The 15,019-nt window shown below is 35.7% G+C and overlaps 1 protein-coding gene across 15 annotated transcripts in view; it reads right to left on the bottom strand.

Moving 5' to 3' along the window:
• Window positions 1–15,019, bottom strand: part of ABI1 (abl interactor 1) — a 114,971-nt gene that overhangs the window by 21,350 nt on the left and 78,602 nt on the right. For 5 of the 15 annotated variants that reach the window (XM_081062603.1, XM_081062613.1, XM_081062612.1 and 2 more), the window contains exons 3-5: window positions 5,233–5,409; window positions 1,911–1,925; window positions 1,096–1,196 (exon numbers count right to left, since the gene is read on the bottom strand). In XM_081062603.1, coding sequence (XP_080918729.1) covers window positions 1,096–1,196; window positions 1,911–1,925; window positions 5,233–5,409 — 293 coding nt within the window. Of the gene's footprint in view, window positions 1–1,095; window positions 1,197–1,910; window positions 1,926–5,226; window positions 5,410–15,019 lie in introns of all 15 variants that reach the window. The other 10 variants (XM_081062614.1, XM_081062610.1, XM_081062616.1 and 7 more) reach the window with 2 other exon arrangements.

The raw sequence follows: 15,019 nt of genomic DNA, 5'->3' as shown, positions 1-15,019 counted from the left end.
TGTGCAAAAACTAAATTTGTTACCTTTTCTTGGGAAAGCCATAGGAAAGGGTAATTCATTAAAAGTTCTAGCCTTCTTTCTAAAAATCTTGGTTCCAATTTTTTTAAATGCTCAAGAATATCAAACTTTTAAATATACATTATTTCTAGCTTAGTCACCCATAATCTACTGTCCTTAGCCATTATGGAAGCTAAATATCTCCTCTACAATATATTCCTACCTCAATATGGAAATATATGGACAAGTACATTTTGATCCCACATGTAATGCCATTAATTTCTCAATAAATGATTTTAACTTTTCTATTTAACAACTTAATGTTTTTATTCCCCAGAGGTAAGGGGTTTATGGAAGGAAAATAATAACCAAGATTCTATTAAAAAGTTGATTATTGATCTGTATTACTATAAAATAATGATTTCCCAATCCTCCACTAAAAACAAGGACTCTAATACATTATTTCCTATGCTTAGATGAACAATCTTCCAGAAAGGCGTAACCAATTATTCAATATTTTAATTGCATTGAGAACTGAGAAGGAAGAAGCCACCAACTGTTCCCTTTTCTACTTCTCTGTGAGCTGGCCTTCCCCATAAGGGCTCCACGATTACCAGCAGAAGCAGTTAGAAGTACTCCAGGTAGAGTCTCACTCAGGTGAGGAGTAGGGGAAACAGGAGACCTACAGGTTACCGAGCCAAACTACACAAAATAGACCACTTATTCAGAGTTCTATAATATACATATTGTAAATACATGTGAAAGCACCACATGGAATCCTCTGGTCAGTTCATTTGAAATAAATTTAAGCCAAATTTATAATTTTTTAGAAGAGGAAGTAAAAATAAAATATAAATAATGTTCATTTATACATATACAAAAGAACTTGTCTGGTACAGGTATCTATAGAGAATGTTATTATAAAACAGGCCAATTCATTTTGGATTCTGTCCAACAAAATAAGAACCAAAATGAATTTATAAAAGGTAGTGCCACATTGAGAAGGTCCCATAGCAAGGATCCATACATTTAATTAAGCCACAGAAATATCTTCCTTTAGCATATGAATTTTCTTGTAAAGTGTGGTTGAATTCTTACCCCAAAGTTCCCCGGCCTGACATAGGAGGACTTGGTGGTTTCTGAGTAGGAGGATTTGTTCTCGACAGTGTGCCAGTTCTTACAGGCTGGTTATTTCCATGCTAAAATGTAGAAAAAAGAGCTTTTATTTTTATATCAAATTGTTCCCTTGGTGTTTTGATACCATGTATTATTATTTTTTTAAATATCAGAATGTGAAGGATTCCCAGACAGTTTTAACAGACTTTGGTACCACATTTTAAAAAGTCATGAAACAACTTGCACTTGGCTTTTCCTACTATTTTGTGCTATTCGTACCAATTTATGGTAAAATATAGGTGAGATTATTGGATTTTATATATTATTTTCTTGTTAAACATGTTCACTGAGATCAAACTTATTTGCATTCAAGTACTGGGTTTCCCAAAATTTCTGAATATAAACTACAGATCTCAGTAAAATTTAGCAAGTAAAACTTGCTAAAATTTGAAAAATCATCTTTATCCTAACAATTCAGTAACAAAGTCATACATGATGTCTGGGAAACCTCCTAATTGTAAGTCAATAAAAGCAAGGCAACTATCAAAAAATGAGCAAAGCAATAAATGTTAGCAAAATTAATGTTCCTATATAAATGCAGATGTCAATATATCTTTGATATATTAACACATCCAAGCTAAATGTTGCTGATTTGAACTGAGTTTATTTAATCTACTATAAATCCTATGGGGAAAAAGCAGACAGACATAGGAAGAGTTTTCAAATTTTAGTGGCTCTGCAGCCTCTATCAATATAGAGGTAATACTGTGGATCAAATGATAAGTAGTATCTCTTACCTTGGCTTTTAGCCACTTTACGTTGGCAAAAAAAAGGGGGAAAAAGTAGAAATTAATTCTAAATAAGTCACATCTGATAGGACAGGTTTACATTTACAGTTATTCAATTCATGTTAACAAGCTTTTACCCAGCCATTATTTCAATATTTCGTAAAGAAAACGATATCCATAAGCAGCAGGGAAATGTATCACATATTTTTTAAAGAATATATTCATAAGGAAACTATGACTTAATTATGCCAATCGCATACAGGTCAAATAATGTTAGGTCAGTATTTTATCCGACTGAATCACAGATGATAAACTTTGATTTAAACATAAATGCCGTAACACATGAAATGTGAGGCCACTTTAACATATCAGCTTATGAGACCTAAGACTCCACTGGATAATAAATGCTTAAGTATAAGTGTTCATTATTTGAACAGTAGCATACCATTTTAAAAAGTGATAAACTGCAAATGTTAAAATGAAAAATAATAGGTTGCTTCCAAATTCAGAAAAAGACCTAACACCTCAATGTTTAAGAACGAAATCATTATGCACAGCAATAACTTGGCCACATTCTAACTACAGAATAAACGGTCTGGAAATCTTATTTGTAACTCACGAACCCAAATCTGAGCAGGCCAACACTAGCAGGAAGTTATAGGTTTAGTTCTAAGTTTTCTTCTGAACCAGTTTAGTCAAAATTCAAAACTGCAGAAAAACTGCTTTGATCTTAAAGCCTACTTCTATGACACATAAATAGTCTTCTGTAAAATAGTATGTACGTATGAAATAATATGAACATGTGTACATATGAATAATATGAAATAATGTGTACAGTCCTAACGCATCACTACTTGTACTATCCCACTTAAGAAAAAAGATTGTCCAGTTGTAGAATTAACCTTTTCTACATTTTGGGCGGTTTCAAGTTCTTTCCATAACATCTGCTGTTTTAAATACGTAGCTATCATTTTTCAGATGATAGTAAACACAACATTAAGGAAATCATCCAAAGGAGGAATGTACGTTGTCTTAGATAAATTATCATTTCCACGAACTGCCAGAATTTTGGTATTCTTTAATGTTTGTTTAGAATGATATTGCTTATTTTTATCTGGAAATAAATGTCTGGAATTCTACCGAGTCACTACATTTCACACCTGGATTTAGAAATTAAACTTGAATAACATTATTATCCTTGAAGATAAGATATACTAGAAATATTGTCAGTGATGATCTTTTAGAGAAATCAGAAAACTGGAGAAACAAAGCAGCAATGAGACTAGTAGGGAAAAAATAATTGTGTTTATATTTGTATAACACAGAAACAAAATATGGACAAATATGCCATATAATAGCTTCTAAGACATATTGTTCTCACAGACCACCCTATTAACTCAAAAATATATTTTAAAATAGCCTGTATAACAATGTGAGTGTACTTAAAGCTACAAAACTGTATACTTAAAATGGTTAACTGATAAACTTTACCACAATTTTTTTAAGTTAGAAAAAAAACCCTGTCTAAAATATCTATATATACAAAAAGTAAACTGCCAAAATTCACATCTGTATACTCTCAGAATGTATTATGCTGTGTTTATACTTCCCGTTTATACATGTAGGATGAAACAGTTGAATATTCTCACCCAAAATTTCCTTGTAAAATTAGGTTTCATCTTATATCCTACTAAGTACTACGTATGTATTAAACTTAAACACAATTATTAGTGGAGGGATAATAGAGGATATTCACTTCGAAAATGGTGACAGAATTTTTGTTTATGAGTATGTATTGCTTTAATAGAAAGAAAAAGCAAGATTAGACAAAAGAGGAAGTGAATATGAGAGTATGAGAGTGTATGTATGTGTGTGTGCGTATACAGTGTTTCCCCGAAAATAAGACCTAGCTGGACCATCAGGTCTCATGCGTCTTTAGCAGCAAAAATTAATATAAGGCTTGGTCTTATTTTACTGTAAGACTGGGTCTTATCTAACATAATATAAGACCAGGTCTTATATCAATTTTTGTTCCAAAAGACACATTAGAGCTGATTGTCTGGCTAGGTCTTATTTTGGGGGAAATACGGTATACACACACGTATATGTATATGTATATGTATATATGTGTATGTGTATATATACATATACATATACGTGTGTGTATATGTTTATCATGTTTAATCCAAAGGCACGTAATAATACAAAAGAAGTTCTTTCAGGCTCTCAAAATCCAAATCCTGTACATCAATCTAGTCTAAAAATCTTAAAACTGAATTTAAGCTCTTACACAACCAGAGCCACATCTCTGGGTAAAAATACAAGAAACAAACAGGTAGTCTCCGCTACACTTGCAAAGTGTTCCAACATTACATATAACTTCCAAGCATGACAGTGAAGGGGAGATTCTAACGGTCTCAAAGGGAGTAGAATGTAGGTCAGTGTTACCAGCTATACTATCCTCTGGGCCAGGAACCCCAGATAATTCAGAATGCAACAGGTCCAGGAATAGCACCAGTCAGATCAACCCTAGGAAAAGTGTCAAAATTCTAGCTGACTCCAAAAAAACTATTATAAATATTCTGAAGACCAGGAACCAAATCAAATACTGGTCCTCTAGGAAAGGGACTATGAAATTTCAGAGGAATAGTTTATCCTGAGCAGAGACGGCTAAAGAATTCAGATCATTCTAGATGTTTGTAAAACGACCCAGGAATATCTGAAAAGTTGACAAGCTACAAGATGTCCTTCCAGAACAGCTGATTCTCCCATGCTAAGAAATGGACATGGACAAAAAATAATCTCTTTCCTAAAAGTCCGCTGGGGTGGGGAGTGGGGGATGGTGCAGAGAACAAAATTACATAAAATTTTTTATTTTTCCTACGTTGCTGGCATTACATCCACATCCACACAGATGCACTAATATAAGCACATATTTAGGAATAAAGGTTTAAGGTATTTATAAATTATTTCCTAAGCCAATCTGGAAATCATATACATTTTTTATTGTTACATATTTATTCATTAGTGAAAGCAAGACATGGTATTCACAACACAAATTTATAATATTAGTCTAGGACTCAAATGGCTTAATGAATAGCCGTTTCAAGACAGTACCTTCTTGAACAGAACCTATTCCACAGGTAAAAGTCTGCCGCAAGCTTAGTATAATACATAACTAATAAATAAATGTACTATGAAAACTGTAATGCGAGTTGACAGCTAAGAACATCTATTAATTCTTTAAGAAAATTATCTTTATCACCATTTTCCTATCCAAAATATTTCTTGGATAAATTATGTCAAGTTAACGTAATATTAAAGCGCTTACCTTGACACCATGGCCCACGTCATCCAGAACTGTATAGTCAATAGGTTTCCGAATATACCTTACAGGGCGCTCCATATTAGCAGGTGCTATTATTTTGTGAGTTCTCGATGTATTCTTATTTGTTGTCAAAATACCAATCTCTCTTCGAGCCACTTTCTCCTTATGGATGTCCACGGTCTGTATTTTAAATTTAAACAAAGCAAGAAAATGTTGTCAAGCATAGTAAATAATATATATGATGTCCATATATATACTGGGTCATATATAGGTTGAACCATATGGTTTTGTCACATGTCTACTTTCTAGTGACTACTATATCTTTCCCTTCAAAATTAAGCAAGATAACATTCTCAAGGCTCAAAACAGGGAATATCTTAAAGGTAATTACAAGCACAAACTAATTTAATGGATTTGATTCTAAAACAATTCTCAGGAAAGAAATTTGGTGTTTGTGGGAAGGAAGGGGGTCCTGCTCTGAGTCGCTTACACTGTTATGTAGTGAGGATGCAAACCAGGAAAAAATCAGTAAACAAAACACAATGAGGTCTGCTATAGTGACACATGCACAGTTTATTACAAATTACTCTAAAGGTGTTCAGAGCAAGATACCTAACGAGGTTGAGATGGGTTCACTTACAGGCTTCATAGCATAGGTAGGTTTTAAATAGAAGAGGCAAAAACGGAAATTATTAAAGGCAGAAAGAACTTCATGTTATAAACAAAGGTGTAATAGAAAAGATGATCAGTAAGCAGAAGTTAAAAACTGGCAGCATGCAGCCTACATAGTACTGGCTTTTATGGCTTTAAAAATCTTTAGCTGCCAACATTTAAAAACTGGATAATAGCACGTGAGCAATAATTACACAACTACTCAACAATTTAAACTTTGTACTACTACCGTGCTTCCCCCAAAATAAGACCTAGCCAGACCATCAGCTATAATGTGTGTTTAATGGGGGGGGAATATTGGGGAACAGTGTGTTTCTCCAGTGCCTATCAGCTCCAAGTCATTGTCCTCCAGTCTAGTTGTGGAGGACACAGCTCAGCTCCAAGTCCAGTCGCCATTTTCAATCTTTGTTGCAGGTGGCACAGCCCACCATCCCATGTGGGAATTGAACCGCCAACCTTGTTGTTGAGAGCTTGCGCTCTAACCAACTGAGCCATCCAGCCGCCCCTCTAATGCGTGTTTTGGAGCAAAAATTAATACGAGACCCAGTCTTATATAATACATATATATAATATTATATATTAACATAAGACTGGGTCTTATAATAATATATATCATATATTATATTACATATTAATGTAAGACCGGGTCTTATTATATTGTATTATGTTATATATTAATATAAGACACGGCCTTAATATATTATATATTAATATACTATATATTGATATATATTATTATATATTAATGTAAGACCAGGTCTTATATAATATATAGTACATTATATATATTATGTGTATTATATTGTATTGTATTATATTATATATTAATATAAGAACCTGTCTTATACATATATATATATATATATATGACTGGAACTTATATTAATTTTTGCTCCAAAAGACACATTAGAGCTGATGGTCCAGTTAGGTCTTCTTTTCAGGGAAACACGGTAGTAATAGTGAACCAATAACAAAACTGGGTGACATCATCAGATCTGCATTTTAAAAGAGCCCTCTGACAGAGGTGTTGAGAGGATAGCCAGAACAAGACTACTGGCAAGGAGACCAGTTGGGGGTAATTACGGTAGTGTAGGTGAGAAAAAGCACGGAACTGAACTGAACTGAAGCAAGGAGTGGGGGGAAAAAGGTACTGTTAGGAAAAAAACAAGTTTAAAATTAATGCTTAAGACTCTATTTCATCAGAATTTTTTAAATTGACTGGGAAAGAACCTGTAATCAAAAATGCTCTCCCAACCATCAACAAAACAGAACGACAACCTACTGAACGGGAAAAGATATTCACCAATGATACATCCAATAAGGGGTAATATCCAAAATTATAAAGAATTCATACAACTCAACACCAAAAAAAACTAACAATCCAATTAACAAATAGGCAGTGGACCTAAATAGACATTTATCCAAAGAGGACAAGCAGATGGCCAATAGGCATATGAAAAGATGCTCAACGTCACTAACCATCAGAGAAATGCAAATTAAAACCACAATGAGATATCACCTCACACCTGTCAGAATGGCTATTATCAATAAATCAACAAACAACAAGTGTTGGCCATGATGTGGAGAAAAAGGAAACCTCATGCACTGTTGCTGGGATTGCAAATTGGTGCAGCCTCTGTGGAAAACAGAATGGATGTTCCTCAAAAAATTAAAATAGAACTACTTTATGACCCAGCAACTCTGGGTATTTCTCTGAAGAAATCCAAAACACTAATTTGAAAAGATACATGCACCCCAATGTTCAGTGCAGTGTTATTTACGGTAGCCAAGACATGGAAGCAACCTAAGTGCCCGTCAATAGACAACTGGATAAAGAAGATGTGGTGCATTTATACAATGGACTATTACTCGGCCATAAAAAAGGAATGAACTCTTACCATTTGCAACAACATGGATGGACCTGGAAAGTATTATATGCTAACTAAAATAAGGCAGACAGGGAAAGACAAACACCATATGATCTCATTTATATGTGGAATCTAAACAACGAAATAAATGAACAAACAAAACAGAAACAGACTCATAGATACAGAAAACAAGTTGATGGTTGCCAGCGAGGAGGGGGGTTGAGGGGCAGGGTGAAAAAAGTGAAGGGAATAAGTACAAATTGGTAGCTATGAAATAGACTTGGGGATTTAAAGCAGAGGGAATACAGTCAATAATATGGTGATAACTATGCACAGTGCCAGGTGGGTACTAGACTAGTCAGGGGGGTCACTTCTTAAATTATATAAATGTCTAACTACTATGCTGTATATCTGAAACTAATATAAAATAATATTGAATGTCAACTGTAATTGAAAGTGTTTTTAAAGGGGGGGGAAGGAGAATAAGAGGTTTAAATTTCCAGGTATGTAACAAATAAGTCATGGGGATGTAATGTACAGCATAGAGAACATAGTCAGTAATATCGCGATAACATGGTACAGTGTCAGGTGGTTGCTGGACTTACGGTGATCACTTCTTTAGGTATATAAATGTTGAATAACTACGGTGTACACCTGAAACTAATATAATATTGTATGTTAGCTATATTTTAATAAATATCTTTAAAAAACAATGCTCTCCCAGCTCCAAAACAAGGTAGAGGAGACACTCTCCTTGGGTGTCTAGCACTTTTGCACATCTTACAAGAAAAGACAATGACTCCCTTTGCTCTGGATATTTATATAGTAAACAGCCTTAGAAAATATAGGGTCTTCTTGGAAAGCAAACTGCAGGCTTATTTACTGTCCAGTATAATAAAGATAATGTCACCCTGTAGGGCAAAGGTGAGGAAGGCTTACTGCCCGTTATACAAGAGATCTGGTTCCCTAAGCTGGGAGTTAGTTTCTTTTAATGCACCCAGTTGTGTGTGTAGGCATCTCTTGGCTCTCTCTACAGAATCCTATGGAAATTGGGGCTGATTACCTGGCACAAATGCTGACGCGCTGGCTACTGCTATTGCCATGAGTAATGACATCTCTTCTCTGACTCAAGAGTCTCGTGTCTTCTAATAGTATGCATGATATTGTTTGTAGCAAGCTAAGTGGCTAGCTTGCATGAAAGGTAAAATCTTAAACCCTTCACAATTTTTGAGTTTTGGCTTGAGGATGGCATGCTGACAGAGACAAAGCTTTCTAGAAATGGAATGAGAGGCCAATTAACAGGAACTGAGAGAATTCCATGGGAATTTGAGTCAACATGTTGACCAAATTGCTCTCTCCCAAATTGTATGGTCAACCAGGCAATGAATGGTCCTCAATTTTATTGCCTGAGAAAGAGACTGGACTAAGGAGGTAATTTCGAGCTGAGTACCAGGAGTAGGTTCAGAGGCAGCAGGCTGAATGACGCCCTGCTCACTGCCAACTCTCCACCAAGCTAACAACCAGCCTCAGCAGGTCTGTCCTGTGAACATCTAGTACTAAGATTTGTCTGGTAGAGGGAGGGGGAAAGCAGATAAGGTTCTATCCTAAACAGCAATGCATCTACAATAGGCATGAAAGGAAGAAAGGGCAGCAACTGTGGTCAGAACCAGGAGAATCTTCAGAACTTGGGCTAGTTTGCTGGGGACATTTGGGGTGGGCACATAATGCATGTTAAAGAAGAATGGCAGCAGATGGCTACCTAATATATTGCTCAGCCCCTCGTACAGTCTAGTCTATCCACTGAATGAGTAAAAGGCCTCAGCATTTTCTGACAGTGCGTCAAGTCTGCTATAAGAGAGCTTTGGCCCCCTTGGGGAAATGTCCCTGGCACTGATTAGTCTTCTGGCTCTTACTGTACTGAATTCGGTTGAAAATACTGGTGAAGGTGATTCACTGGAGAATGAGAAACTGGCCCAAAGAAGTCTAGATGAACTCTTGCTGTCAGCCCTGCCAGCCTTAGAAAACTTCCCTAATCCTTACACTGAAATCAAACAAAACTTGAAGAGATGTTTGTTATCTTGACAATGGAGCAGCACGCAGCCCAAAGTAGGTGGACTCCTAAAAAAACAAGGAAGCCACTGTGCCAGTCAAGCCCAAGACGGCCAGAGGGTACAAACCCATGCCCCCCACTCAAGAAAGCAGTGTGTCTGCAGCTGCTGAATCATGGTGTTCCCAAACAGGAATGAATGAAGTAATGACGACCTTGCCGCAAAATACAGGGCTTTGGGCGAACCAAAACCAACACGGGTAAATTGGTTGATCAGCACGCAACTACAGCACCACTCAAAATGCAAGTAAATGCACCTTGTTTACTGATATAGAGTTGCTCTCTCCCAACCCCTCCCTCCACCCCAGCCTCAGCTGCTTTAAAGAGAAACATGATTAGGGGTGGGGGGTAGCGTTCCCTAAGTCTCCAAGGGGAACTGAGGACCAAACATACCTGGGTATACCAGAGAACTCTGGGAAGGGGAGGGACTCAAAATTTTATGGCTCTGTTAGATACCCATTTCTGAGTATTTATCTGAAGAAAAGGAAAACAGTAATTCAAAAAGATGTATGCACCCCCATGCTTATTGTAGCATTATTTACAACAGCCAAGACATGGAAACAAGCCAAGTGTCCACCGATGGATGAATGGGAAAAGAAGCTGTGGTGTGTGTGTGTGTGTGTACACAGAGGGTGCCAAAAAAACATATACACATTTTAAGAAGGGGAAAATATTGTATTAAAATTGTAATACACAACATATACAGATCAAAAAAGATGAATACAAGTCACGTTTGACTTCTGCAATGACAAGAGGTGCTCAGAGTGGTTACCATCAATCAGCATAATTTTAATCGTTTTTTCCTTTCCTAAAATGTGCATAAATTTTTTGGCACCCTCTGTATATACGCATGCATGCGCACACAATGGAATACTATTCAGTCATAAAAAAGGAATGAAATCTTGCCATTTGTGATACCATGGATAGACCTCGAGGGTATTATGATGAGAGAAATAAGTCAGAGAAAGACAATCATTGTATGATGTCACTTATATGTGGAATCTAAACAAACAATAAAAACAAGCTCACAGAGGGAACAGGTTGGTGGTTGCCAGAGGTGGGAAGTGGTCAAAAAGGGTTAAGGAGGTCAAAGAGCAAAGCTTCCAGTTTCAAAACAAGTAAGTCATGGTGATGCACAACATGGAGACTCGCATATTTGAAAGTGGCTAAGAGAGTAAATTTTAAAGTTCTCATCACAAGAAAAGAAATTTAATAATTATGTATGGGATGGATATTAACTATACTTATTGTGGTGATCACTTCATAATATATACAAGTATCTGATCATTATGTTGTATACCTGAAACTAACGTGTTGTTATATGTCAATTATACCTCTAATTTAATTTTTAAAAAAACCTACGTACATACATACATACCAGGAATTTGTCTCCTGTTTCCAACACTTTAATCCCAGTCAATCTTCTATCATCACTCAACCTGGCTATTGCAATAGCCTTCGAACGGGTCCAATCTAGCCTCTTTCCAATCTGTCCTCCATGGTGTAACCATGGTGATCTTTACAAAACCAGTAAACTTGGGAAAACAAAATAAAAAAATTTGAAGATATCTCACCTTCTTAAATCCTATTAAAAGAACATTGCACATGGTTTCCAGTCTTCAAGGGAAAAACAAATTCAAAATGGCTCAAGTTCTTTCCCTATTTTCCTCAAACATCACAGTGTCCACAACTCTCCTTAAAATCATTTTTCTTCACCCTTCCTACTTCCCTCACACTGTGAAACTATTCAGAACACTACTTCAAATTACTTGACAATTTTTATCTGAGTCTACCTCTGCCCCAGTCTCCCAATTAAGAATCATGGAAGTCCAAACCAGAATCCATCCGGTACTGCAACCCTCCCTATGGCAGGGAGTGGATCAGCAGGTAGGAGGAGGGGGACGGGCTCGGAACATTTGTGTAACAACAGATGCATGTGGTCACCACGACGAAGTCAGCTTTCGCAGGGAGACTAATTCCTTCACATACTTGCATCCTCACTTTCACACTTTTTTCTTCACCTTTAGACAGCAAAAAAGGCAGTTTGATATAAAGAAAATTAGTTTTCAATTCTAATATACTGGAGATAAAATTTAAGAGTTACCCTAGTTGAGAAGAACTAGAAGGCCCAGGTGATCACCCGGCAGCCATCCCTGGACGTATGAGGCACAGCTGAAAACCACTGGTTTAATTAAAAAAAAAAAAAAAAAAAGTAGAAACGTGAAATCAGAAAACCTAGGTTTGAACACTGGCTCTTTCACTTACTAGTTGTGAAATTTTATACAAGCTTTTAAACTCACTACGATTCCATTTTGCTCATATAAAATGGGAATGGGAAATATTAGAACCTACAATATTGCTTGATACAAAAAAGGACCCCCCAAAAATTAACCAAATCTGAATCTTATTTTAAACTATCCAACCTACAACCCAGCAATTAAGGTAAAGTATTTCTAAAATGTTATTATGAAAACATGGACACATCACATTGTGCATCAGAAACATAATGAATGTTGAACCGGGAACATATTATGCTAAGTGAACTCAGCCAGACACAGAAAGAAAAAAAAAACAGCATGAACTCACGTATACAAGGAATCTAAAAAGCAAATCCAATGCATAGAAGCAGAGTAAACAGTGGTTACCAGAGTCTGGGGGTGGGGGAAAAGGAGAGCTGTTTGGCAGAGGCTACAAAGTTGCAGTTACGTCAGGACGAATAAATCTAGAGATCTAATGTACAGCATGAAGATTACAGCAAATACTGTACTGAATACTGGAAATTTGCTAAAAGTGCATTTCGGGTGGTCTTATCACACACACAAAAAAGGAAACTATGTGAGAAAATACATTAATTAGCTTGACTATAATCATTTCACTATGTATGTGTATATCTAATCATGTTGTACACCTTACATATATACAATTTTTACTTTTAAAAACACAATAAAAAGGATTATGAATGTGAATTATGTTCAAATCTCCAATTTTGCCACTAGCAGTAACAGCATTCTGAGGACTCCTCAGAGCCAGTCCAATGAGCATTCAAGTTCTGGAAGCCTGAAACTCAATGATTCCAAGGTAAACAAGCCCTAAAGGCAAAAAAAAAAAAAAAAAAACTCACTTGAAAGAAGAAAGCAGATCTTACAGATGTGGATTATCAGTAGAACAAACTAGAGAACAGATGGAACCCCAAAGACAAAATCTGGTAAATGAAGCTCATGCTTGATGATTCAGCATCTGAAGGAGAAGTGATAAAGTCAAAATAGAATGTAGATGAGATAAATTTGGAAGTAATGGATAGACTGAACATGTTTGGGGGATCGCCTCGTAAGGCTTGAGTACATGCCTGAGACCTTATAAATAAATGCAAAGCTCACAAAGTCCAAGAACTAAGTTTAATATAGGATAGTGTTTTAACATCAAATGACAATAAAATAAGTAGTTTAATAATGTCTTTGGCCAGTTTTGAAATTAAGGAATGGTTCACAAAATTCTTTTAATTTGAAGTCTTTACATTTAAAAAACATTTTTCTGAATTTTGGTAATATGTTATATTGCACTTTCAGCACATAAAATGAAACTGCACTGCATGGTAACAAAGACATAACTACAATAGTCTAATACAGCGCAAACAAGGTCTTTGAATTTGGGGAATGTGCGAGGCATAATCTAGAGCCAATATAACACAACTAGAAACCTCTTCTGACAGACTCAATATGACTCAATAATATAAAGATTTGTGAGCAAGAATGAAGGCAACGGGGAACATAAGATCATCAACAGAAATATTCTACCCCTCCAAAAAAAATTATCAAATACCCTGAATAAGGTGAAGAAATAAGAAAGCAATTAAATGACATATTAACCTGAAAAAAAATAATTATGTGGCTGGCTTTCAAAGCCAGGTACAACACACCCCCACCTACTCACAATCACACCTCTCTCATTTTCCCCCACTCCAATGTACTACTAATGCCAAATCTTCCCAAACTGATCTACAGTTTCAATGCCTCCCAATAAAAACTCCAACAGGGCTTTTCAGTTTCAAAATATATATAGAAGGGCAAAGGGGGAAGAATGGCCAAGACATGGTTAAAAAATAAATTAAGAGAGAGGCAGGGTGACTTGCCCATTGAGATTATAAAGCCATAGTAAATAAGACCATGGGTTCTTACACAGGGTTAAATAAATGGACCAATTCAACACAAGAGAACCTCAGAAACAAACTTGCTATATACAGTGATGGCACAGTGGGAAAGAATGCATTATTCAAATATGGCAACTATTTTGCCATATAGAAAGAAACACTGAAAACGGATCCCCACCTCACACCACAGGGAAAAAACAATTCCAGATCCATTAAATAAATGTAAATGAAAATAAATGGCATAATTTATAATTGAGACATTATGATTAATGAGAAAAAAATGAACTATAATGAATGAACTATTATGAAACACAGATAAATTTTACACAACACTGAATTAAAAAAGCCATGCTAAACTACATACAGCACAAATCTGTTTTTATTAAAAACAAACACAAACAAAACTAAACAATTGTTTAGGGATACACATACAGGTGATAAATTTAAGAGCAAGGAAATAATAAACATTCCCTTGGAGGTATGGATTGAAACACAAAGGGTAGAAGAAACAGAATTCATCATTTTCCAGTTAACTTTGGAGTGGATTCACAGATGTTTGTTTTATTGTTACAAATTTTGTAACATACATTATATTTAATCTTTTGAATGTATTAAGTATAATATAGTTTTGCAAGTGCACAGAGAAAAAAATTATTAAATTCCTGGAGCAGCATTAAAAGACTCCATAAAAGAAACCTCATTTTAGCCAGCCACATTTGGCATGCCAAAAAGGAGGAGGATGGGGGCAGAGGAAAATTCAAGTAGAGGGAACAGCATAAGCAAAGGCAAAAAGGCATGAAAATACAACACCTGCTCAGAGACAAGAGACAATTTTAAATAGCATGAATAAAAATAAGTTGAACTCTATATAAGAGTTATTAAAGAAAGACTAAGGAAGAACGAAACCTCACTTTTTTTTTTTTAAAGGGCCAAGCAGGTCCTTTATAATATGAGCAAATTAGGAATTAAACAGATAAAATAAATTTTGTGGAAAGC

Source organism: Rhinolophus hipposideros, assembly GCF_964194185.1.
Source record: "Rhinolophus hipposideros genome assembly, chromosome: 1".
Classification (NCBI taxonomy): domain Eukaryota; kingdom Metazoa; phylum Chordata; class Mammalia; order Chiroptera; family Rhinolophidae; genus Rhinolophus; species Rhinolophus hipposideros.
The sequence above is the reverse complement of the archived record's forward strand: the minus strand, read 5'-3'. Positions and strand labels throughout refer to the sequence as shown.